The sequence below is a fragment of the Malaya genurostris genome, chromosome 3, assembly GCF_030247185.1.
Source record: "Malaya genurostris strain Urasoe2022 chromosome 3, Malgen_1.1, whole genome shotgun sequence".
NCBI lineage: Eukaryota > Metazoa > Arthropoda > Insecta > Diptera > Culicidae > Malaya > Malaya genurostris.
The window spans coordinates 64,043,164-64,071,047 of record NC_080572.1 but is presented as its reverse complement, the minus strand read 5'-3'; the positions used below and the strand labels follow the sequence as shown (position 1 = coordinate 64,071,047).

Here is a 27,884-nt window from a genome sequence, read left to right as displayed (position 1 = left end):
GAAAGAATTTGTCCAATTTTTATTTTATAAGGTATTAAACGCAGTGGCGTATCTAGAAGGGAGAAAAACTCAAGTTGTAATGTCTCATTTCATAAACATTGATAACTAATACGGGGAGGTTTAATTTTTCTTCATTACTTTTTGTGAAATCTTTGTAAATCTGTATTAAGTTTTGGAAATTTGAACAAAATCTGCATTCTGTATTAAATCTGAAAAGCTGTGTAATACAGAGAAATCTGTATAAATTGCATCTCTGCTTCAAATCTTTTGAATTCTATTTATTCCATATGACCGAATTTTTTGAATTCTATTTGATATTCTGCGTAGCATTAAAATAATTTTATTTTTCGAGTGTATATTGCCACAGAAGATTTGACTGCGTGGAAAAGACGTCAATATGAATTGTCTTTTTAAGACGTCAGCCAAATGTCATATTTTGGTACAGCTGTCACCCATTTCGCTCCGTTTAATAAATTGAAAGAACTGGGCGAAAATCACTTTTCTCTTTCACTCATTAAAGATTTCTATCGAGTACAAACTGCAAACGGGAGAGTAAAATGATGAGCGGACAGCGAACCGAGCGAGTTTGGTTGTTCATCGCGTATATTCACACATCGCAGTGATGGCGGCGTAGCAATAAGTGAAGAGTGTTTTAACTATAAAAGTTTCGTGGACTTTATTGTGCACTGAAAAGATCCGAAATTTTGTGGCAACCAAACGAAGCAAGGCTTTTCAATCGGGAATCGGGTCTTCTTGCTTCTAGAGCATTTGAAGTTGTTATATCGGAATTGCTCCAAGTTCCACTATCTGATTTAGGAAAGCTAGAAAATTTTCCTGATCAGCCCTTCCTCCGTTCCTTCACTACTTTTACATATACAGTAGAGTGAAAAGGAGACGAAAAGGGGCTGCTGCAATTTTTGTTGAACCCATTTTCTGCTTCCTCAATTCTACTCAATTTTTGATAAGGTGGAGTAGTTAAGTGTTGTGAAGAATTAGCTTTGCAACACGAAAATTCTGAACAAAAATATTTGATTCCCGTGGCAAGGCCACCACACGGGAAAGTATCAACCGGGCCTTAGCAGAAAAGAAACGGGAACTTTCAATTGTGTGCATTAAATGGTAATGCATGCCAGGAAACCGCAGCGTTTACTGAATGATGGGTAAAATTATTTTCTTTTCATTACTCGTATCAGGAAGGTCTTCGGAATCATTTCCAACTGAATAAACCTATGGTTCCGGGTGTCTTCTGCCAGTAAAAAAAGTAATCGAAAGACGAAGGCGATTTTGACACGGAGCACAAGAAAAAAAACGGGGCGAATGTAAAATTATTTGCCTTCATTTTCTTCTGTCATGGTGAAACTTCGTCTTCGTGTATTTGAAATCAGTATTTTTCCGAGAGAAAATAGTTAATTGCTCTTTTTTATTTGCATTTTTTTTCAGATACCACCAATCCCATCAATACCAGGTAATTATAAGTATTTGCTTAAATAAAGCTTCTTTTTTCTTTTGACAAGGACCCGGGGTCAAATCAATCGATTTTCGGCTGCAACATGTTTTGCTTTGGTTGTGAAGACGTAAAACTATCGGTATGTAATGAATAGACTTGAATGGAAAGTTGCGACCATTCAGAACCGGTATCCGACAGAGTAGTGATAGTTTCAGGATTGGACATTGACAACTAGCTTATTTTGTCGACATTTTGCCTCCTCACTACTGAATAGTTTTTGTTCTTTCTCTTGCTCTTCATTCTCTATCTGAATACGTTTTCTACCGCCCACCGCACCTATTTGTTGATGGTTAATTGAACAAAATATACTCTGGAGTTGGACCTGAACAATATTTTCTGTTGCGTCTTTGTTTTTCTCAGCTGCTTTCCTGGCCGTGATCATGTTTTTCCAGCTCATGAGAATGGATCACGACAGAAAACTACAGTTATCGCATTTTCAACACGGTGTTGTTTTGCACTAGTTGAAAGTTTTGTTACTGTTTGGAGGTTTATTTCACTCAAATTCTTACTAGAACAGACAGGTAACGTCATTCGTAGTGCACTTAAAGCTTCTTTATTTTGAATCAATTTTTCACATTGAAGGCTTATTTTTGTCACTTAATGAAAATAAAAATATTGCATTCATAACTGGAATCACTTATTATTTACAGATTGTTATTATCAGTTACTCGGTAACCTTTGGGATTGATTCACTGGTTTACTGTCACGTAACTTCTGTGGCTGAGAAAATACAGGAATTTAAATAAGTTATCCGTTAACAAAAAGTTTGGTTGTTCCTCCAATGATTCCGGGGGCCTTAAATAGTACTCTACAGGTGATACTGAAACAATGTTTTTGGTTTGTTTTGGTTGTTCCTTATTTAGTGTGGTTCACTATATACAACCCTAAATCTATTCCGTCCTTCAAACAACTGCTGAATCGGATGGTATTTCGGTAGTCATCCCGAAGAAATGCTGACTTTGTTATATCCTTCGATTGTCTCTTACTACATCCTATTTTAGAAGTCCGCTGCTATGCTCCCGGTATAAAAGGGAAAAGATATAAACGAATGTAGGCAACTTCCTCAAGTGCTGCACCGGAACTGTTTGAGTTCATTATTCTGGGTCATATTTTCACTCACTGTAAATAATACATTGTTGACACACAACACTACTATCTTCAACATCCTGAATTATTCGATTACATGCACATAAAAAGATGGTATATATAAAAAATACTCAGCTTACTACCTTCGATGATTGGGTTCCGATGTTCGTCTTTTGATTTCATCTCATCTCTACAATCACCGTCTAGTTGTCAGGTTGAACGATTGTTTCTTTAAAGCTGTTTTCGTCTCTTGGAATTCTAAATAGGTATTCATCTTTGTCCTTTGATGTTTCTACTTGATTTCAATGATGTCAATTTTCGCCTGGCTACAAAGTCTATCGTAACTTCGGTCACAGCGAATATGCTGTATGTCTCCAACGTCAATTAGAGATCATAACCGATTTACACAACATCTACCGAATGATGCTGAGTTCGGATAAGTTCTTGATCATCCCTTGCAAAAAGAGTACATATCTAATTCAATTCTATTCCTAAAATAAACAATAAGTAGAATCACTTGTGGGAAAGATTCAAGAGCAACTGACGTTTACAATATATTTATGTTACATTATTGCGAAGGTGTCTCACTGCTTGCTCGTTAGTAGTTATTTTTGTTTCCCATTTAACTATTATGATATTTCGTCGAATGTTAAAGAGTTAAACACATGACTTTTATTGTTTATGAATAAACGGAATCATTACAGTATTTTTTGTTGTTTGGTCTCTTCTATGCCCTTTTCATTTCTTCTGAAGTCTCTACTTTTCAACGAGTCATGGAGTTCGTTAATCGCACTTTCATCCGTAGATTCGTCGTTGAAAGTATCATTAGTTTTCTTTGTATTATTTTCAACTTAATTGTTTTTCGAAATGTTGGTGTCATTGTTAGTCCTCCGACATACTTTTTTGTAATGTTTTGTTGCCAGTTTGTATGCTGTCTTGGATATAGAAAAGTTGTTGCACTTGGAAGTAGATGTTTATTTGTCCGATTTTGCAAAAGCCTACCGAACTAGGTGGGTTTTAGACAGCACTTGCAAGTGGCCGGGTGATTCTCGTATGATATCAACGATTTGAATTGAAATCTCCCGCTTTTGGTAACAAAGCAAGTAAACCTTTCCAAACGCATATGTAATGAGCGAACACCATTCCGTAGGCCAGGGAAACAGCTCTTTTGTATCGATGGAAAGAACCTAACAATACTTCGGGTATGTTATACTTGACAAAGCAGTGGTCTTTGTTAGTTTCCGTTGTGAGATTAGCTACCTCCGCTTCGTGTTCTTTCAGAAATTGAATGTATATTGCATCATTTCGTTTGTTCAACGGCAGCACTTATATTTTGTTTACGTCGAGGCTTCCTTTAACAAGATTTCAATTCCGATTACTGAAGATCGAATACAGCTTTTTCTGAAGTTAACTTTTGAGCTGAACATGTTTGTTAGATGTTTGCTCATCTCTAAACGGTCTTATTTTCCTCTCTGCTGTTTTGCTCACTACACTGTTCTGTACTTTATTTCTATCACTGAGACTAGAGGAACGTCTGTTTTTTTTTATTTGTTTGTTTGTTGCCTAAAATCAATAGACGCTGTATGGTCCTAATAATAGCTTTTAATCATATGTATAAAGTTAGATTTAATTCGATTGCGCAGTAAATGAAAATTAAAATCCAGACGAAGTTTAGTCAAATGATAGTTGAAGGCAACGCATAGCACCTTCTTCTTTCTGGTCAAAGCTGTATTTGACAGCTTCTGCTTGTGGCCCGGCAACGACAACCATATGGCCAAAAACATAGCACCATTCGTTCCATAATTGGTGTGCCGCACAGATAAACGAAGAAAAGTGAGGTTTCCATACAACAGAGCGATGCTTGAGGCTATAGCGGACTAGTTAGCAGTATAAGGATCTCAGGCAGTTGATGCCTGTGAAGTGCTTGCTTATTCTCATTACAAACCCCAAGCAGCAAAATGCCTTCGTAGTTTATATGCTGTTTAAACGCCAATTGTTTATCAAAAAACACTCCTAGATCTTTCACATACGTTCTTGCCGAACCCCGGATTTGATAATTGAATTTGAGAGGCAATTTTTCCGCGAAAACGTAATCTCATTCGATTGGTTCCACACCATTATGAGAAGCTCTTCGCTATCTTTATGTTTCGTCTTAGACTCGTCAGTGCAGAGCTGTTCAAATTGAACTGCTTAATGCAAACTTAAACAGTTCAATTTAAACCGCTAAGCAGACATAAAGTTATTGCTATTTGCAATACACTTGTAATAAGCACCGAAGTCTTTCCTGACGTGCCAAACAATCTTCGCTGATGAGTATTTCATGAACCTTTTGGAATTCCAGATTAGGAAAGAAAATCTTCGGAAACATAATCGTCTAACTTAACGATCGTAGAGATAAGGTTTAATTCAACGAAGAATATATGAACCAATGCCGAAGTCGGTCCAATTTAGCTGTCGTTCTTAATTCTATCTATACAGAAGAGAGATCGGTATATATCACATCAGTCTGGGTGTCGCTTGACAAGGAGTTGAAAACTTCAGAAGTTTAGTTTCTTATGAATCGGATTCATAAAAGATGATTTCAAAGTGTTGGAAACTATCCCGTGGTAAGCGACATTCAAAACATATATTGCAGAGGAGTTTGAGTGCAAGATTGTAGCATTTCCTTAGGATGATTGCCGGAATGCCGTCAGATCCTAAAGAAGTTGAAGTTTTCAATGACCTGATCGCCGCTCGCACTGAATGTTCATCTAGGACAATATACTCAAGTGACTGGTATAGAACAGGTACATTACAGGCAGCTTATGAAATCCCGGCCCTTGTTCCAACGTTTTTCCAGTCCCCGGGACATTTGAAACGACTTTGAACGTTTCTTGAGTTTCTTGGATACAATCATATCTAATATCTCAGGAATTGTCGTCTTGTTGTTGAAGCTGACGGTTATGTTTCGGAAGGATTTTCTACTTATCTTTCGCAGATGATCTCAAATTGTTTGGAACCCTCTCTACCTCAATGGACCCAATTGAATCAATACGACGTAGATTCGTTGGATACGCTCTTCACCGTTTATCTAGAAATGCGCGGGCGAAAGTTAGAAAGACTTTATTCAAACTTTATTCATAATTTCAAAATTCTCTATTTATTCTTCCAAATATATGTCGTCCCTCAAGGTAATACCCCCCGGCCCAATACACTTGTATTAACGTTTTTTTCAACCCCGAAACAGTTGTTAAAGTCAATTGCCAGAATAGCCTTCAATGCGCGTAGCGATTCATGTTTGATGTCTTCAATTGACTTAAAACGGTTTCCCCGGAGCGGTCGTTTGAGTTTGCTGAATAGCCAGAAGTCACACGGAGCTAAATCAGGTAACATATCCTGGTAGTCGACGCTGTTTTTCGAAAAAAATGGGGTGATTTTAGAACCAATCGTGCTTTTACTTTTCTTAGGCCCAAATCATCTTTCAGTTGGGTTGGATTCAAGAACCATTTTCACTGGTCTGTCGTCCGACATCCTTATGACATGCCCAGCCCATCGTAGACGTCCGATTTTAGCTGTGATTCTCCTAGCAGCTGTTGCAATTCGTGATTCATACGCCGTCTCCACGTTTTGTCTTCCATCTGCACTACGCCATAGATGGTCCTCAATACCTTTCTTTCGAAAACACTAAGGGCGCGTTGGTACTCTACCAACATAGTCCAGGTCTCGTGGTCATAGAGAACAACCGGTCCAATAAGCGTTTTGTAGATGGTCAATTTCGTCCGGTGGCGTACTTTTCTCGAACGAAGGGTTTTCTGAGTCCAAAGTACGCGCGCTTCCTGCCAAAATACGTCTCTGAATTTCTCTGCTGGTGTCATTATCGGCGGTCACTAATGTGCCCAAATACACGAACTCGTCAACCACCTCGATATCGTCACCGTCTATCAATATTCGTGGTATGAGGCGTAGTGTTTCTTCTCTAGAGCCTCTTCCTCTCATGTATTTTGTTTTTGACGCATTTATGGCCAGTCCGATACGCCTAGCTTCAGCTTATAGTTCGATGTATGTTTCCATCATCTTCTCAAGGTTACGTGTCACAATATCAATATCGTCAGCGAAGCCAAAAAGTTGTACGGGCTTTCGGAAGATCGTGCCACTCGTGTTGATCTTCGCTCTTCAAATCACACCTTTCAAACCAATATTGAACAAGATACAAGAGATACATCACCTTGCCATACCCTCTCCGAGATTCGAAAGGACTCGAGAGCGTCCCAGATACTCGAACGTAGCCCATCACTCTATCCATCGTTGCTTTGCTCAATCGCGTCAGTGTATCCGGAAAACCGTATTCGTGCATAGTCTGCCATAGCTGTTCTTTTCCATGTGCCAAGCTTCCAGTCATAGTCCTTTGTTCGTCGCCTAGGTCTTTGCCGATTATTACGAGTCGTATTGATATCCTGATTGTACGTAACATGTATTCTCCGGGCGGCTTGTTAGGCCTGCAGCAACCCCATGTCTCGCCGGAGGGCCTTCGTGTCAGCACTGTTTCGAGTCCCACACTGACACAAGGACGGTAATCAGCCGCTCCTAACATGGAGAAAAGACGCTGTTTCGAGCCGCCCCAACATGGGAAACGGACACTCGGGTAGGCTCGCAAATCCCCCCCTTCCCTGTCAGCATACGACCAAGGTCCCACCGGGGTTGGTTACCCGATCTTTCCTATGGTTACTCGTACCCCAACCGGCACCGCGGAGAGGTAGGGATAGGAGTTACTGGACAAGAAGCTAAGAACCACATTGGGGCCTAAATTGCGCATTGTCCAGTCGTTTTCCAACCAAAGCACCAATTCCTTGATTTTATTGACGTGCTCATCATCAGTTGATGTTGACGTCCTGGACATGGTTCGTCGTCAACGCGTTCTCGGTCCTCTTTGAACAACTTGTACCAATCAAAAACACTTCCTCGCGACACACAAAAAATAATTCAAAAGTTTTACTACTTTTTGCCCACAGTAGCACTCATCTGAACTATTGAACTATGAAAGTCGCGGATTGTTCTATGTTTTTGAAATTCTGCTAGTAAGACGAGAGCTCTCGCTTGCTTTAATGATACGAAGACCACTAATTGTATTTCGGGAATAGCGTATGAAAACAAACATTTTTAAGTGAAAATGGCTTTATTGCTTTTCGAAGTGTTCTCCATAATTATCAATACACTTTTGCATGCGTTCGAACCAATCAGAAAAACCTTTTCCGCCAATGTGAAGATGGTAACTCAAAAACATGATTTTTGAATGCTTCAACGTCGAAAATCGTTGACCACTTCACCGGGTGATGCACCGCCATCGTAACATTTCCTGGCACCAATCGACACGAGTCTCGTTTTAAGCGATTGTCGAATTGTGCGGGATCCAACTTTTTTCCATGGTGCACGGAATGGTGTTCGAGTATTACGTATGCGTTTGAAGATGTCAAATCCTTCCTACTTTGTTTTTGTTTATTGTAAACTCAACAGACTCCTAAGGACAACTTCTAACACTAAGTAAAAAGTTGACTTTTGTTGTATCCAGTCTCGTACCTAGAGAGGGGCCCCCCCTCTAGGTGGGGGGGGGGGGGTAATTGTTTAGAATATCTCCGACATGTGTTACAGAAATAACATGAAAGTAAACGAAATGAAATGTAATACAATATATACGGAAAAAAAGTGGAAAAGTTTAAAGTGTATGTTAAAAACCGAGAATTAGGTACATAATTTTTTAATCTTTAGGCCCCACCCAAATGAAATCCTGGGTACGGGCCTGGTTGTATTACGTGAAAATTGAAGTCGAATGCAGATGATATTCGATTGAACAAATTACTCGTCAGCAGGAGAGGTATGTTCTATTCAAATATCCTCCTTACTACTATCATACATGTCAATTACACTCGCAACGGGTTCTAGTTCATCCGATTTCTTAATAAAAAACTTTTTTGCACTTCGAAGCATATAAATTGAAAAGTTGTCATTGTCAATGTCTCGTCAGATGTATTTGGAAAGCAAATATCGAATCGAATTTTTAGTGGCTTTTGTGGAGATCATTTTCCCTCTCGTGGTTGATGGGCTTGACGGTGTTGCAAACATCGTCAGACACAATCAATTTGCGTTACAATTTGATAAAGATATGTGTTACAGTTTTTACCTTCATTATTGAATTAAAAGAATAAGATTTGGAACGACTTGAATAAAATGTTGGTTGCATTACGCTCCAACATCCGGGGTCGGAGAGGCCGGTAGGACTTAACTGAGCTTTGTTTTATGTTTATTTTCATACTAGCAAAGTCTTGGCATTACATTCCTTCCGTGGAATTTGGCCTTTCTATTTCAACAGACTTCGCAGCCGATTCTTAGCGTACAGAATCATTGCATGGCTAGTACTATGGATCCTACTGACACTAAGAGTCCTTCCAGGTCGGGGCTCGAACATACGACAGCTGTCTTGTAAGACCAGCGTCCTATGCACGGTCCCGGAACGGTTTTCATACTACCGGCCCTTATTAATAGTTTAAAGTGGAAATTAAGTGGAATGAACGTATCTCAATTGGGTTTCACACAATGGCAGCAGATGAACGGCAAAACAAGTTCATCTCTGACGTTTATTGGTGGTTTGTGTACCATGAAATACAGTGGAATGAGATATTGAGTAGACCGGGCAAACGAGGCGGTTACAGGTTTGTATGCAAGAAGCCGCCGCTTCCGACGGCGGGTCGGCGGCCAACTCAGCCGGCGTCGCCTCGGCGGCTTTATGCCGCCGAGCCATCTTGGCTTCGGTTATGTGGCTGCGCCACATCAGTTATACAGAAGGCATAATAACACAAAAAAATAATTTGATGTATTCGAAATTACTCTTTCGGCGAAATGACCCTTTCGGCGAAACGACTTTCGGCGAAATGACCTATTCGGCGAAACGACTTTCGGCGAAATGGCTTTCGGCGCAATGACCCGCTCCCAATAGCAGAGCTATTAATCAGTTTTTATTGTTATAAAATAGTAACTTTTGTTTACAACATGCGTATCAAATTTTAAAGCAGCTTCCAAATTTGGATGTTAAAAATCCCAACTTCCGTATGGTTGATGGCAGGGAGGAAATCATCAAGATTGATATCAACATTATTCCGATTTGTTGGTTCTGGCTAGTTGATGATCAAAGTCATTTACGAATTGATAAGTATGATAAGCTTAAAAATGCCCAGATGAGTCAAAATAATATTTTCGAAATTTTCGTGAGGGGCACTGTGTGTCCTTGCGTCCTTCCACAAAAAGCCCTGTATGTATGAATGTATGTATGTATGTATGTATGTATCTACCTATGTATGTGTGTGTATGTATATGTGGAGGTATGTACAATATACATATTAAAAAATAAAACAAACCAATACACAATGATGACGAAAACTGCAACTAAATTCATAAGACATGAATACACTTATCAACAATTTTATAAAATCAGCACAAAAAACAGTGACCAAGTGGGCACCATAGCCTAGGAACGTCTGTGTGTTGATTTAAAATAGAAGCTCATAGAAGCAAATCTTGTCATGGACCATGTAGAACTGAAGCAAGGGACTGCTGCCATTGTGACAACTTACAAAAAAAATTTTGTGGAGATCATTTTCAGTTTACCGGAAACATATATTTTTATAGGCTTCGATGTATAAAAAATATTCATTATGACGATTTTTACATAATATATACACTGAATATACACTGAAATCTGATGTGTCAGAAATGTTTTTAATCAAATTGAATGTTATCGACATCTATGATATTAGTAAGGACAACGTACCATTTCGTAGTATCAGGACGTCATACTTTGGCTATTGTATTTCTTTTTGCGAGATTTTTTTAGCTAAACAGTTAACTCTAGCCAAACAGTTATATGCAGTATGATAATATAGGTTTTTTTTTCTATTCAACAGAACTCCAAGTACAGCTCCTCCAAAAGGGACTACGAACGAGAGGCTAGTCGATCAGGCTATGGGCGCGACCGGGATAATTCTCCGGCAGGAGGCTCGATGAACAATGGTACGTAAATCATATAGGCTGTGCGATCAGTTATTGCAATGTTTCTCTTTCCAGGCAACTATAAATCTATTTCACCCGACCTGGACTCACCTAGGGATCGTGATCGGGATCGAGATCGTGACCGGGAACGAGACAGGGATCGGGATCGAGGCGGCGGTGATCGGTATCAGTACGGGATGAGTAAATTACGAGACAAAGATCGTGATCGGGACTATAAAAAGGATAAATATTCAGGTGCGTATCAACGACAAAAGTTCAATCATTTCGTTGGCCAATTTGAGGACTAAGTCCATTTGTTTCACATAGATTCTCTTCGATCGCCAAAAGACAAACGCAGTCGCGGAGATCGTGAGTCAGATCATCGGTCAAATCATGACCGACGCTTGAAACTATCCGTGTCAGAGAAACGTGGTGGCTCCAGCTCAAACTCGGATGATCGTGAGCGGGACCGAGAACGTGAACGAAGTGAACGAGAGCGTGAGAGGGAACGTGATCGGGATCGCCTAAGAGATCGTGAGCGAGACCGTGGTGGTGTAGGAGGTGGTGTTGGAGGAAATAGTGGTGGTGGTGGTGGTGGAGGTAGTGGCGGTAGTGGTAGTGGCAGCAATGTAGGTGTTAGTGGCACAGGTGGAACTAACAGTGGTGTAGGCGGCGACCGAGTTAATCGCGTCGGTGACTGGAGTGAACATGTAAGCTCGTCTGGAAAAAAGTATTACTACAACTGCAAAACCGAGGTATCCCAATGGGAAAAACCAAGGGAATGGGTCGAAAAAGAAAGGTAAGTTTTAGAACACGAATCCGGTATGTTGCAAACAATATCTTTTTATCGTTTAGTCGGATGATATCGAAAGAACAGCATCGTGAATATAGGGATAAAGATCGTGACAGAGATCGGGAGCGAAATGACCGGGATCGCGAAGATCGGTACTCGTCTTCAGCCAACAGCCGATCGGCGGTGTATGGCAAGCATTCCAGCAGTAAAAGTAGCTCCTCAAGGACACGGTGGCCGGCGCATGAATCCCACAGAAGGAGACATGATGGTGAATTTCATCAAAATCTAGCCGCTTAGTCGTATTCTTTTACATTTTTTTTACCATATTTACATTTTCCAGATAATCAAGACATGGACATCAGTCCAGGCGATTCGACACCAACTTCAGAAGCAAACTATTCGCATTCTAGTACTCCGACAAACCAGCAAGGACATGGCGCTAACAATAGCGCTGCTGGCAATAATGATGGCAATGCTGGAGGAGCTGGTCTGATGGCTAATCAGCTACCCCGTTTACTATCGAATCCTATGGCCACCCAGAGTGGAATAGCTATGCCAGCGCACTCCCAGCATCAGCCACAATCACAATCCACAACATCTGCCTACCCGACACCGGCGTCAACTTCGTCTCCATCCGTACTGCAGCAGCAACAACATCATCAACAACAACAACAGCAGCAGCAACAGCACATGCTGAGTTCAAGTGGCGATATGATGCTTAGTTCGAATACCCCTGGTCCACCGGGATCCCAACATCATCATCTGCAGCAGAATCAACAGCATCCACAACAGCAACAGTTAGGTCATTCTCCACATTCATCAAGTGTACCTGGCTCTGCTTCCAGCGTGTCGTCGTTAGCTGGATTGCCAAAAATTCTGTCGCAGATTACCGGCAATAAAACGATAGAGCACAATGAGCTAAACCCTCAGAAGGCGCTGCAAACTATCAACAATGCTTTGCTGATGCAGTCGAGGCAACAGAATCCAAACGGAACAGCCGTTGGATCTTCGGTTGATGGTAGCATCGGATCAAACAGTTTACGGTAAGCCTTATTAGTTCATATTACTTTTTATTGAAACTAGAATCGTTCGTTTTTTTTTTCAATGTCATAGAGAACATGCACTGAACTCACCTCTGTACAACGTTTCTAACTTGTCGCATCCCTCAACCCCTATGACAACCGGCTGCAGCGGGTTGCTGAATCACAGCAACCATCAGTCCAACAATCTGAACTCGTCGAACTCGATGGCGAATCTGAGCGGTGGTAGCAACAGCAGTCAACTACTTAGTGGCGATGGTCCCCCGACCCCTACTCAAGAGATGGACCTTGTACTACCGGATCATAGGAAGTGTAAGTAGTAGAGTGTGAAAAATATTGGACAATTTCCTCGCGAACTTTGTCTTGGAATGAAAGTTTGTATAACATTTAACTTTGAGACAAACGTATGCAAACTTTTGTCTGGCCAGGGCCAATGCTAACTAGACACAGTGCTCCGAAACAGGAAATTAGCGAGACACAAATATTTAGTTAATCAGTTTTTTTTTGTAATTGGCGTGTTCACAAATTTTGTTTGTAATCAACATAAAGAAACTGAAACTAAACTGAGATTTTCCATTTAAGCTATCATTAGTTATGATTGTTTTTTCCCCTTCTCGTGTAGATTTTTGAAGTAAGTTCCGGAGGATAAAGTATCATATACCATTCGAATCAGTTCGTTGATATCAGCAAATGTATGTTATGTACAATTTTTGAGAACTCAATTTTCTCAGAGATGACAACTAAATTCAAATGATTTTCAAAAATAACACCCTCACTGATTTCTACTCAGATTTTTATTTCATGACGTATTAGAAATAGCATAAGATTTATATTTTATCAATCTGGTATTTATTGAATATTGTTATTTAAAGGTTGACTAGTTCTTGGTAAAAAAACGATCATATAAAAATGATTTCAAAAAGGTTAGAAATCAGATTTTAGTCCTAACATGGGCCACCCTGTCCACACATGGATGACCTTTTACATTTAAAGATGCACCGTAAAATTCTCGTTTCGGACCACTGTGTGTTGGGGTGTACTACAAAAGGCCGAGATACGAAAGGCGGAAAACACAAAAAGTCGTACATCATTGAAAGCCGAAACTCAGAAGGCCGAAACTTGTACCACAATTATAACACAGCACTATACAACGCTAAAAACCGGTGAAAAATTAAATCAACGAAAATAATTAGTATCATATATATACATATTTCGGCCTATTATGCTTTGGCTTTCCGAATTATCGGCTTTATGTGGTAGGTAAGAACATCGTCGGCCTTATTTATTTCGGTCTTTCGTTATTCCGCCTTTCGTATTTCAGCCTTTTTTTAGGCTCCCGTGTTTTGTTCCCAAGTATGTTACTTCATTTTGCAACCTCAATTGGTCCTGATAACTGGCGTTCTCTAATGCTATTGTTATTATAGAATAGTCTACATCATGTTGGGAGTTTTTTTAATTGTGATATTTTTTCCCTATTAACTAGTGGAAGGAACGAGCACGACCACGACAAGTACCGTCAGCAGTCTGCAGGGTGTGATGACCTCGTCCCAAAGTGGCCGATCTCAGGGACCGAATCTAACTCCCAGTTTAGCAAAGTACTTCCGCGCTGATCTGATATCCCACGTGACGGGATGGCCGTCGGAGATACTGGAGAAAACGGTATGCTTTTTTTTCAACTAACAACAGTAGCATGACATGAATAATCGTGTGTGTGTGTGTGTGTTTTTTCGCCCTAATAGATTCAAAAGCTGTCGGAAGAAGCTCACATTTTGGGTGATCTACAGTGCAGCAAAGTATCGGCAGATTTAAAATGTGCTAGGAGTTTAGTTAGAATAACGGAAATCACTGCAACACTGCAAGAGCAAAAGTAAGTACTCGTTTTCATGGTAGCTCGTGTGTCGTAAAGATCCTCTTATTTTTTAATACTTTTTACGATGTGTTGACTCGTTGCTTTGTTTTGTTGCTGCTGAATTCAATCGAATTCTTGTTGAAAATTACGGAGAAGCTCTATCGGTTCCGGCTTGTGAACGTTGGTTTAAATGATTCAGAAATGGGGATTATAGTGTTACAAACAATAAAAAATTCAAATGTCGAATCGCAAGAATTGTTGAATGAAGACCCAAACTCAAAAACAGATAGTGGAGACGTTAAACATTACTCGCCAAGAAATTTCTGATCCACACGTCATGGAAAATATTTAGAAGGTGGGAAAATGGATTCCTCATGAGCTGAATTATAGACAGGAAAAACGAAAAACGGTGAGCGAGGCATGTGATTAAAACTATGGCTCCAACGTTAAATACTCTAGTCCTTTTTGTAATGGTTACTAGATGCTCTAGCTTATGACGGTTATGTACGTGTAACAGTTCCAAATTGGTGATGGGCTCAGATATTAATTCTGATTCATTTACGTTCACTAGATGGAGTGGAAGAATAGCGGGTTTAGTTCTCCTTTGAAAATCTTGCTGTTGAACTGCGTTTTATGGTACAATTTTCGAATGATAGGTATGTTTCTGTCAGATTTCTTGATCCAAAACTGTTCTGCATAAGTGTTGGTTCAATGGAGTTTTTTATCACTACTCCAAGGTTTTCGACTGATTTGAACTTCGAGAGCGTTGATGGTTTTGTGAAGATACAAGTACCAGGATTTCCTCGTAATATTGGATGGAGACATTTGTCGTTGGAGTTGTTGAAAAGATTTTGTATGTCATAAATATTGTTTTTCTCAATGTTATTGCATGGATGTTTTACCAGATACGATTCGTTGTTCCCAATAATAGCGTTGGTAGTGTTTATCGCAACGATTTTGCCGTGTATGGGAATAAGGAGTGTATCGAAAATAAGCTATCCTCAAATTTTTCTTTCAAATTATGATAAAAAACGATATTTTATTCAAACTAAAGATTGATCCTTTATTGTTCGAGGTTAAACTTGAGCATAAAGAAAACCGGATGAAATTTAGGTTATTCCTTCGCGAATTCTCGATCTTTTGATCGAACGCTCATCATCAAGTTCCGGACAAATGTTGCATCGCATTTTTTGGACGCTTGAGCCCAAATTTGTTTGAACTCCTGCATGTTCCCAGCTGCCTTAGTCTTCTTGAAGACCCTCTTCACGATTGCCCAGTAACGTTCGATGGGTCGAAGCTGAAAATTTATACCCTTTTCCGCAAGTCAATTGAGAGTGGTTTTGGCATAGTGAGCCGACGCTAAATCCTGCCAAAACAGTGGAGGTGTACTATGCTTCTTATATAAAGGCAGCAATCTCTCCTGGAGACACTCAGATCGATAGATTTCTGCATTTATAGTTCCGGTAGTGTAAAAAATGGTTGACTTCAAACCACAGGAACATATTGCTTGCCATACCAGTACCTTTCGACCGAATTTTTCCTCTTGAATCGACCTGCCCGCATCGCTTACATTCTCCTTAACGACGACATTAGAGTATTGTAGACCTGGAAGAATTTTTGAGTCCTCTTTTACATGAGTCTCATCGTCCATCAAAACGCATGCATCCGTACACTACAAAAGACGTGAATACAATTTCCGGGCCCTTGTTGCTGCTCGCTTCTTCTGGTCTACACTTTGTTTCGAGATTTTCGGCTTCTTGTTGGTCTTCAGGTGATTTCGCATCATGATACACTGGATCATTCCGACACTCGTTCCTGCTTTTTTGGCCAAATCACGTATTGACATTGATTTGTTCTTCATGATTAGAGATACCACTTTCTGGTCCAGTTTCGGATTGGAAGAACCGGGTTTTCTGCCTCTTCCTGGTAGCTCATCCAAAGAATAGTATTTCCCAAACTTATTAATGATGGTTTTAACACTGGCATGATGAATTCCAAACCGCTTCGCCAATTTTCGCATAGTAATACCCTTCTCATTTGTCCATCTGTCCAGAATCTTAATTTTCACTTCCTTTTCAATACGCGGCATTTTGAAAACGCAGAATTTCAACCGCACAAACAAGTAAACAAATGAAAGCTGACAGCCAAACACACAGCATGCTGTGATCTGAGCATAAAAACTATCACAAGTACATGCGTACAACACAAATTTTTGTGGATAGCTTATTTTCGATACACTCCTTAGTTTCTATCTGAAGTTGTACATATTCTCCTCGTCTAAGCTTGGAATTTGATGAGGACTATCATGTCTGATTCGTTATGAAAAGCTTCAGGTTCCAGAAACTCATAAGTTTGATCGTAGCTCTCATCGTAGTTTGATCGTAGCAGCTTTACTATGGGGTGCCTTTTCAAAATTAGCCTTATGGAAGAATGGGTAGAACTTAATCGTGAATCAGGGCCGGAAATAAGCTAATTTTTTGATCCACAGTAAATAAAAATAGGTAGTATTATCTTTTCATATCACATATTTATTGTAGATGTTAGAATGAATTTTGAAACGAATGATTTTTGATAAGATAAATTTTGGTTTTTAATTAGAATTTAAAAAGGTCTTCAATTTCATTTTCCACAATTCAAAACACAATCGCAATTTTAGTTTTGATACCAAATTTTTTAATTCACGGTGTGCTGTTTTTTGATTCACAATCGGAAATCTTGATTCACGTTTTCATGCACAAAATGGGCTTATTTCCACCTCTGTCGTGAATATCTCGACTTGTATTAACGGCAGCAACATAATTCTTTCACTATTTCATCAAAAATATGATCAGGAATTTAGGATATAATTTTGAACAGAGTGAGATAACCACAAACAACTCATAAATTAAATTTTCTAAAACTTTGAAAACAACGCGGAAAACTCTTTACTTTTGCTTGGCCTTTTCGCGCAAGAACGACGATTTTGAGGTAGTCAGGAACATATCATCATCTGAATGCGTATAAAAAGGGAACAGTGGTCGAAAATCGATCAATATAATCATTCTGTGGTTTGTTTTCAACGAGTACACAGTTAAAACTTCGATACATACGAGTGAATTGGAGAAGATGTCGCTTAAAGCGACCGATTGTGAGAGAGATAGTTCGGGACGGTCTGGAACTACAAGTTCCAGAAAATCATCTGTCAGCCATGTGTCAGTGGCTACAATGAACACCTACGCTTCACTGGATATTGATATCAATCCGGATGCCGATCCGGATAATATGGATAATGCCACTTGGAAAACAGTGACCAGGAAAATCAAGCTTCCACCGTTGATGGTTGCCAATGCAGATTATCACTCATTGCGGAAGGCTCTACATTCATTGAATGTCGCACCAACATTCAAGTTATGCAGCTTTGGGACCAAGTTGCTTTGCAACTCACAGCACGAGTATGATCTGATAATGAATCATCTCCAGGAAACGAAAGCTGAATTTTTCACTCATGACAAGCCGAGTGAAAAACCATACAAAGTTGTGCTGAGAGGACTTCCGTTAGTCAGCTAAGAGTCACTGATGGACCCCTTATCAAAACTTAAAAACCCGGCTCTGACAATTCATCGAATGAAACGTCGAGAAGAGGATAAACGCACGTACAGAGACGCATTGTACCTAATTCACTTCAAGAGAGGTACGACCACGTTGAAGCAGCTTAAGAAACTGAAGGCCACATCGATCATGTCATCGTGAAATGGGAACCCTACCGCAACAAACGCAGAGATATAACTCACTGCATGAAATGTCTACACTTCGGGCATGGTGCTCGAAATTGCCACATGATTAGCCGTTGCAACCGCTGCGGATCGAAATAGCTGAAAGTAAATTTAGTCGGTTAGCGGTTAGCTACTTTTAATATTTTAAAACTTCTGTGAAAATATCGAATTTTTTGAGACATTTTCAGTAAAGTTGAAAATGATTTCTAAAATTCTCTAAACGAGGCAATTATCGGCATACAACGGTCATTCAATCGAGTGTCATCTGAGTTCGACTTCAATCTTTCACGGCATAAAACAAGGCCCAAATTCTTACATAGTACTACAATTAATCATTAGGACCACATCGTGTCTGTTGATTTTACAATAAATAAATAAATTAATAAATAAATAAATTGCAATCTATTGGTATTGGTCGCTTTGAATTTAAAAATATGTCGAAAATACGAAGTTTTCGATAATTTATGCTTGGACTTTTGGTTACGTTTTTGATCATAACTTTCATTAACAAAGTGTAATTGAATAATTTTCTGTTCCATTTATGTTGTGATAAACGTATATGTCTAATGATATACAAATTTTCAAAATCGGACTTTTAACAACTGAGATATGGCCAGCCAAAGTAAGAGTTCCCACTTTTTTTCAACAAACTTCAGTTGGCACTTTTTATAATAACTTTGAATAGAATATTCTGTTTTTCATCGTTTTAAATGGATTTATTTCAAATGAATTTATGGTAAAAAAAGTTTTTGAAATCGATCCAGAAATGGTTAAGTCACTAATTATGGTACCCACTATAGATATAGTCAGTCACTAATTATGGTAGTCCACTTTTCATGGTACCTGTTCGTGTGGACTGTATTTTGTTAACATTTCATCTATCGGAATAATAAAAAACGCGTTCGGTAACGCTTCAAGAAAAACAACGAATTTTATTTTGTCGATAAAAAAGAAGAGAAAAATAGTACTATGGGTTATTCTGCTTATGTGGGTTGTCTTTTTTGAATCAATACACTGAACATGCTCCCCGCGTTGAAATCCTTCATTTCAATCTCCAGAACGTTCGTCCACATCCAAAGGCAGAGGACAAATCTCCGTAACAGCTCGTTTAAATTAGAGCTGTGCGCCGCCGCGCCACGCCGCCGCCGCCGATAATTTCGACACGCCGCCAATTTAAGAAAAAGATGATCAGCGCGCCGGTTATCCCATTTTAATCGTGCCGCCGATAATATTACATCAGCCGAAAAAATGATTTTGTCAATGTGGAAAATTGTTTACAGTTTTCATGAAAATTCATTGAAAATTACAGTACAGTCACTTTCCTCCTACTTATACTGAAACTCAGTACTACCGTTGTCAACCGAAGCCAATGTCATTTGATTCAAAGTCTATTTTCTGTCTTTATTTAAAAGGTTTTGAGCTATTGGCACATTATCGCAACATTATCGGTCGCGACATCTGAAAATGAAAAATGGAACCAAGAAAAGGAGGGTTCTTCCGAAAAAAAAATAATGTTAGGTTTTTTCGGATTAACATTTTTTTAGAAACCAGTGTAGTGTTGATTTCTCGGGTACTAGAATGTTTAGCGATCGAGTACCATTTATTTTGGATACTTTATTTGTTATTTCCGGGCATTTGAAAAATGGTATTGAACAAAGTTTCATGCTCCATTCTAAATAAACGTTAGTTTTCGCACAATAAATTAAGATCAACGTTACCAACTCAAAGTAAAAACATTTTCTTCTACTTCTACTATGACTTTTCAAATGAATTTACCCGTTTTTATAAGAAATCGTTACAAATGTGAAGTAATTAAAATTTGAATTTTATTTTTGATATCTGAATGAATTTGAGCGCCAACTCGATTTTATGTTAATTACATACGTACGAAAAAGATATACTTATTTTTTGAGTTGATAAAACGATTTTTATACATGATAATTATCAACTATGTAAAAAGCGATTTGAAAAATAGTTCCGAATAAAACTTCATATTTCTTGCTCATAATAAAAAAACCCTTTGTATATGAATGAAATATTTATTTAAACAATAGTCAACCATCTCCAAATAATCGCACTTATACTCATCTCAATTTCTCTTCTAATTCGATGCATTCGAAACCATTTACCATCTCTATTCACTACGTTGGCTTTAATGGATCACATAAACATTAGGATCTTTGATTGTAGGTCGACAAAACAATAAGATAGAGAAATTGTCCTGTGTGAATCAATATTAAAATTTTTAATATGTTTATAATTGATTACGCCGAATCGCGCCGCCTCCGCCGTTTTCAGGAAACAGCGTCACGCCGATCTCCAAACAATGCTTCGACTTGTACAGAAATTACTTAAATCTGCTTGATGCGCCTTGTCTTCAAATAACAGTCGCAACTGTTCTAACTCATTAGATGCGCCAACAAAATTAGTGGCATTATCAGAGTAAATAGTGCTCACTAATCCTCGTCGACTTACGAACCGTTTCAATGCTGCGAGAAGAGAATCCGTAGTCAAATCCGAAACGAGCTCTAAGTGCATGACTCTAGTGCACATACAAACGAAAAGAGAAACATATCTTTTCAATATCATAGGTTTTCTTGCTACAGTTGAAGACTTTATACAAAACGGGCCAGAAAATCGATACCGGTTGTCAGAAATGCTGGTGCGGATTGAACTCGATAGGATGGCAAATCACCCATCAGCTGAGTTGCCTTTTTGGGATTAGCTCGAAAACATGTAATGCAATTTCTTATTACCTTTCTGATAGTTGATTTTGCCTGCAATGGCCAAAAACCGCTGCCTGACTATAGCGAGTAGTCCTTTCTGTCCGACATGAAGATTTTCTTGATGTAAATGACGAATCAATTTCTCAGTCACAGGGTGTTTAGGTGGTAATAACATTTGATGGCGACTTTCGAAAGGAATAAAGGCATGTTTGATACGCCCGCCGACTCTGAGAATACCGTCTTCGGTATCGATGAATGGAGCCAATCCTCGAAGGCGATGTCTACCGTTACTATTCTTCCTTAATGTCACTAATTCCGGTTGAAACATCTCTGCTTCTACTAATCTCACGATAATCTTTTCTGCTCGTACCAGTTTTTCAGTAGATATCACCAGGCTACCAGTGCAAGCACAACGGTCTGTTTCAACTCTGGAAGATCGTCGTCTGAAAGCGAAGGTGCATCGTCAGGAAGGTCAATTCCAGCAGTGAAAATGGTCCGTCCCACCACAAGCGTCTTTCGATCAATTTACAAGGATGTTCGCCACGTGATATAATATCCGCAGGGTTCATATCAGTGGCTATATAGCGCCATTGAAATTCAGATGTTAGTCGTTGTATTTCAATAACTTTGTTCGAAACAAAACGTTCCAGCTCGGCAGGTGGTTTACGAAGCCAACACAAGGCGATTTGAGAATCACTCCACAAATTAATTGAATGAAAAATCAGATCCACCGATGCAAGGAACTAATTCACCGAGCGAGAAAGAAGTACCGCCGCAAGAAGCTCCGATCTCGTCGTCGTTATCGGTTTAGTTTTAGCCTCTGCCTTCGGTAAGATTCTAGATTTACTGCAAATTAGTCTCATTGTTGAAGATCCATTCGCATAAACGAGCCTCGTGTATGGGCAGGAACCATAAGCTTGATTAAAAGAATCACAGAATCCGTGCAATTCAACGATGCTCACATCTTCAGCAAGAATCCATCTCAAAATTTGAAGTTCATTCAATACTGGCAATTCTTCACGAAAAATCTTCCAGCGATTATTTCTGATACTGGATCATCCCACTCTGCATTCTGTGAACATATCTCTCGGAGAATTAACTTGGCTTCCGTCACAACTGGACCAATTATTCCATTGGATCAAAAATTCGTTATCACCAAGTGATTATCACTTTTGAAAATTTGGAATCACGTAAGGTGATAATCACCAAGTTCTGTCACCACTGCTGAGAGGCTAACATCACTATCAAACGTTGGCATTACGTAAGGTGATAGTCACCACGATTTAATCACCTTCATGTCAAAATAGAGGTGATAGCAATTTAGTTATCACTTTCAGTAGTGATTTGATTTTTTGAGAAGTGGCTTTATAAATTATTGTCCGTTAGGTGAATTTTAAGCCACTGATATAAAAATAACTTACCAATATTGGTCGGAGAGGATAATTTTTTTAATGAAATTCGTACTCATATTGTGTCAAAATTAAATACCAAAATGAAAAGTAACTTAGTTTATATAGTTTAAAGAATTCATAGAATGAACGGTAGTATTTATCAATTAAATCAATTCATTTATGTTCTAATTATTATTTGAAAGAATATCATTGGGGTATTCGTAAAGTCAAAGATAAATTGCTTTCTGGAAAAGTGATAAGTTTATGAATGTAGACATCTCCTGTTGCACATAACGTAACATAAAAAAATCTATGCTAACATTTTCAGTAGAATTAGATGGCCGTGACTTAGTAAGCGACATATCAGTCTCGTTCAGCTGAACGAGTAAATAAGATTAAACTGCGTTCATAATTTTCTTCTTGTGAGTTGAACTAAATAAGGCAATATTTTTGGACAATTAGTTGCTGCTAATCATAGTGGATATTCGTAGTACCGGTGGGTAAAATTTCCAAAATGGAGGTAGCATTTGAAAGCTCTGTGAAATGCCATAATCGTAAAGTGAATAAAAACTATACAAGAAATTATTTAACGGATCTTTCTCATTCGAGAGGAATGCCATCCGTTGTGAAACATCAAGAAGATCTAACAATTCGTGTCATTTCAAAGCTAGCAAATTTATCCCAAAGAATTGACTGTGACATTGATTTCCATTGAAAAATAAAAATCGGCGCTAAATTAAACCAACAAGTGATTTTTTTTATTTGTTTGTGCGCAGGTAATTTTTTTCAACGTTAATCTTCGATCCATACAAATCATCTTTGATAAACATGACTCGAATTGATGAAAAAAATTGAAAACTGAAGGAATAAAACTTTAGATTTTAAAATATTATATGGGTATACGCCACTTTCATATGTTACTCCTCCTAATATCAACGGTATACGCCACATTCATATTTTACTCCTGAAAAATTGACGTTTCTTGACAGGTGATAAATGGAGTGAAGTTGGCTCAATCAGCGGTGATGGTGATAGGAAAAGTGATCACCTTCGGTGATTCCAAACATTCTGGTGATCACCTCGTTATCACCAGGAGGTGATAGTCACTTATCACCTTACATGATTCCACCCCAGGATTTGCCTTCGAGTAAGTACTTCGGAAGAGTTTCGATCTGATGGTGTAACCGTGAACGAAAACCAATCTTTTGTAGGATTCCAAGCTACGCCAAGAGTCTTGATGATAGTTTTTGAATCAATATCTGCCATGTTCAAAGCAGTTCCCCGAAGTTCCTCTGGGATACCTTCTAAAACCGCTGTCGAATTCGAACACCATTTATGAGCGTCAAAACATCCGTCTTTAAGCAACTCTGTCAATTCACTTTGCAATTGTAATGTTGCTTCTAAAGATTGTGCACCTGTCAAAACATCGTCGATATAAAAACACTTTCTTACAACCTTTGTTGCCAACGGATATTTGCTTTCGGAATCTTCAGCCAACTGATTTAGTGCCATTGTAGCATGAAATGGCGACGAAGCTAACCCGTAGGTTACGGTCTGTAACTCGAATACCTTCAAAGGCTGTGACGGATCATCCCTCCATATGATACGTTGGAATTTTGCTTCATCTGTATGAATACCGACTTGACGGTACATTTTCGGTATATCCGCCGTGAAGACATATCTGAAACATCTAAAATTCATAAGGATAGCTACCAACTCGTTTTGAACAGTAGGTCCTATCATTAACACGTCGTTCAAAGATGTGCCTGTACTCGTTTTAGCAGAGCCGTCGAAAACGACTCTCAGCTTTGTTGTTGTGCTACTCGGTTTTAATATGCAGTGATGAGAAATAAAATATGATGGACCAAAACGCCCGTCCTGCACAACATTCACTTGATGCTTGTGTCCCAGGCGTTCATATTCGTGAATGAACTCCGTGTATTTTTTTTTCTAAAGCGGTTCCTTGTTTAGCCGTCGATCAAGGTTTAGATAACGTCGCAATGCCATGAGTCACCAAGATCATTTTTCCGCTGATTGAATGATTATGTCTTCTTTTCGCTGATTATGTCTTCTTTCACCGTGCAAAGTGTATGAATATTAGTCGCATAGCGGTTTTGTATAGCACCACCAACGATCCAACCGAACTCGGTGTCTCTGAGAGTTGGGAGCCCTGGAGCTAAGTGTATGCAATCTGCCTTAATCAATTTCCAAAACACTTCTGCACCAATCAGCATGTCGATGCGATGTTTCTTGTAAAATGCTGGGTCCGCTCAGGCAAATCTGCCATGATTTTAGGAGCAATGTTTACGCTGAAATTATTAACACGCGATTCATTTCTTACTTGTACGATAAATCGCACACGAGTATTAACTCCGTTGAAACCGTTTACAGAAAAACTCACAGATTCTTTTTGTAGTTTAAGAAGATTCACAAATCGCTCCGTTATAAAATGTGACTTTGAGGCAGAATCAGGCAAAGCTCTACATGGATGAAGAACACCACCGCAATCAAATACCATTATAATCGCTGTCGATAAAAGAGTTTGCTTTTGGATTGAATTAATCTGAGCACAGAGTGTAGAGATTGTTTCAGTTTTAGATGTGTCGACATCATTCCGTCCTTGCCGTTCATCTAAACAGGCTTTGGAAGCGGCTTCCGATTCTGATTTCATTTGGTTCTGGTGAACATCTGATTTAACATCTTCAAGATGTAGCTGTGTGTGATGCCGTTTGCCGCACTTTTTACACGAACTTGATGATGGACACTGATTGGTGCGGTGCCCTCTTTGTAGACAGTTAAAACAGGATCCAATTTTTCGCAACAAATTGTACTTTTCGCTGACACGGCTCTTTTTGAACTGTTCGCATTTCCACAATTCATGAGTGTCTTGACGCACAAGACACTTTGCTACCACTGTCGCAACGAGTGTATTACATTTGGCTGCGGAGCGTAATTGTTTAGTTTTTTCGGTTGTTACTTTTGTATTCGTATCTATTTTCTCCAATAATCTACACCGATCCTTTAAAAACTCAAGCGTCGCATCGTATGTCGGCAATTGGCCGGTAATCTACCACATTTCCCACGCTTTTCGGGTATCTTTATCCAATTTTGTAGAAATTTCGTTAATCAGCATTTGTTCGCTCAATCGTTCCAAAGGTAGTTCCAAATTTTTCAGTGCATCGATATTTTTGGAGCAGGTGTCTACTAGTTTCCTCAAATCTCCAGAACTTTCCTTCATTATAATTGGAAGATTGAAAAGGGCTTCAATGTGTTTGTCAATGATTAGTCGCCTGTCCTCAAATCGACGAGTAAGCAAAGCCCATGCTGCATCATAGTCGTTATTGTTCATTAAATCTTGATCTATGATTCCAGCTGCCTTCCCAATCAAAGAATTCCGAAGGTGATAAAGTTTAATTGCTGGAGACTCATTCTCATACCGTGCCATTATTGTTTGAAAGATACATTTGAATGAAAACCAGTTCTCGTAGCTTCCATCAAAACTCGGTAATGGAACATTTAAAGGCGGCAAATGAGTCGTAGCCACTGCAGTGGCTGGTACTACATGTGAGCTTACTGTCACCCGATCTTCTACTTTCATTGCTGACGCAATCAATGAATTCAATCGAATGCTTAAATCGTTGTAAAGCATCTCGAACACAACATATCGATCTTCCTGTTCATCACGTCTTTCATCCGACATAGCAAGACTGTAGATGGCGTTCTGAAACTCGTATTGCTTATGGCATGATTCAACCGTTTTCAAATGTAATTGAAGGAAATGGAGATTTTTGAGGTTAGGATTCAGCACATCGTCTGGTTCATACAACGCATCTCGAATGCGGGTTAGTTTTCCTTTAAATTGTTCCTCCATCGCTTTTGTTTCGATTTTCTTTCACTTCTCACGAAATTGATCTTTTATAGGCGTAAAAAGGGGATCTGTATCTGATTTACTTTTCGGTGAATGTTGTACTGACATCGCTTTTATCTTCTATTCCGGTAACGAGCGCTGGCTTTGCTTACGAACAATAGCCCCGCTACACCCGACCGACACTACGATCGAATGTTCAATTTTATAACTTTTTCGCGATACTTTTTTCGTAAAAATCACTTATTCGTGGTTCAAAATCAATTCGGTCATGAAGGACCAAAAATGTTCGTGTGGACTGTATTTTGTTAACATTTCATCTACCGGAATAATAAAAAACGCGTGCGTTCGGTAACGCTTCAAGAAAAACAATGAATTTTATTTTGTCGATAAAAAAGAAGAGAAAAAAAGGACTATGGGTTATTCTGCTTATGTGGGTTGTCTTTTTTGAATCAATACACTGAACAGTACCCATGGTAGTCCGCGTAACTTTTTACCCCCTTGCTATTCGGAGTGGTAATATGGAAATTATGAAACATTTTTAAATTTATTTTCTATAAGAGGATCGAAGTGACACTACTTTTACTATGTATTAATGCCTTTTTTATTCCTTTTATTTTCAGAATTATGTATCTACGACAACAAATTCGTAGATTAGAGGAGCTGAAATCGCAAAACTCTTTTATGTCGTCTGATGATCTATAGCGCTATTAAATAAAAAGTTAAATTTATACTAAAACATAAAAAAAACTAAAAAAAATCATCCTTTCTTTTTAAAGGAAGATCGAGACGAACTAATGTAACGCTACCTATTGCATGCCTTACACTGCTGCATTATGGAAAATGCGTCAAACAAGGTTAAGAACAACCATGTATAAATTTTCTGAAAACCACTGTTCGAAAATGCAAGAATGAAGCTGAATCATTTACACTAAAATACACACAAATATCTACGAAGAGAAAATCGACTCTTTGATAATAGTATGATCGCAAAACCGTCGGGCAAAGGAGGGCAGTCCAAGGCAGTAGAACTGGTATGAATCATCAAATATATGATTTTTAAACTGTTACTATTATTACATATATTTATGCAAAACGAATGGGCAAAGTTTTTTAGTTTTGTGAAAAGCAATTAATCATATTGTTCGTTTTCATGTTCTCTGCAAAAAGAATCACCAGCACACCTAGCCTATTTCCCCAAACTGTTCTGCATTAATCCTTCCTTTCGACCCCAAAACGGATTTACAACATTCTTTCGCGAACTGTTTAGAAGGAAAAAAATGAGAGTAGTTGCAACAGATAAGTTGAAAACTGATACATAGATTCACTTTCTAGAGAAAACGAAACAAAATGCTAAAAAGTAGTCTAATATTCATGTATATTTCATTAAACTATAAGTTATCATTAAGGCAGAGTAAAGCGTAAATTCAATAAATTAGTAAAAAGTTTTCGAACTAAATAAAATGAATAAAACTTCACACTAAAAGAAACTGACACACGTTCGACCCGTCGTTGCAACAGAAACTCAGCCCTCTACCATTTTGAAAGTGAAGTACATTTTTTGAATAACCTAAACAGTAAATACATACAGACAAATATCGGGAAAATAATATAGCAAAACATAACAACTCAACAAAGTAAGTACTGCAATTAAATCAACAATAGTTTCTTTTGTTGAAAGCGACATCCGCTCTGCGAAAATAACGTAGCTTGGATGCAGGCTAGCGAAAGACAAAGTAAAGTAAATCTGGATTATCTCGTCAACAAGCGGAAAAATGGAGAATAAGTCATAGGTAAAATAGTGAAGTTTAGTAATATGAAATAATACAACAAAATATATTTAAATCAAATACAGAAAA

The 27,884-nt window shown here is 38.7% G+C and overlaps 1 protein-coding gene across 1 annotated transcript; it reads left to right on the top strand.

The window, feature by feature from the left end:
* Positions 1-582: 582 nt before the first annotated feature.
* On the top strand, positions 583-27,884 carry LOC131434888 (WW domain-containing adapter protein with coiled-coil homolog). Its single transcript, XM_058602129.1, has 11 exons — positions 583-1,160; positions 1,441-1,465; positions 10,525-10,630; positions 10,685-10,864; positions 10,937-11,408; positions 11,465-11,670; positions 11,743-12,445; positions 12,516-12,754; positions 13,926-14,101; positions 14,182-14,309; positions 26,649-27,884. The coding sequence occupies exons 1-11, from the start codon at positions 1,117-1,119 to the stop codon at positions 26,728-26,730; spliced, it is 2,361 nt and encodes a 786-aa protein (XP_058458112.1). The 5' UTR covers positions 583-1,116; the 3' UTR covers positions 26,731-27,884.

Coding starts and splice junctions, on each gene's coding strand:
- LOC131434888 (XM_058602129.1), top strand. CDS start 1,117: ATGGTAATGCATGCCAGGAAACCGCAGCGTTTACTGAATGATGG. Junction 1,161..1,440: donor CAGCGTTTACTGAATGATGG/GTAAAATTATTT, acceptor ATTTTTTTTCAG/ATACCACCAATCCCATCAAT. Junction 14,102..14,181: donor CGGAGATACTGGAGAAAACG/GTATGCTTTTTT, acceptor TCGCCCTAATAG/ATTCAAAAGCTGTCGGAAGA.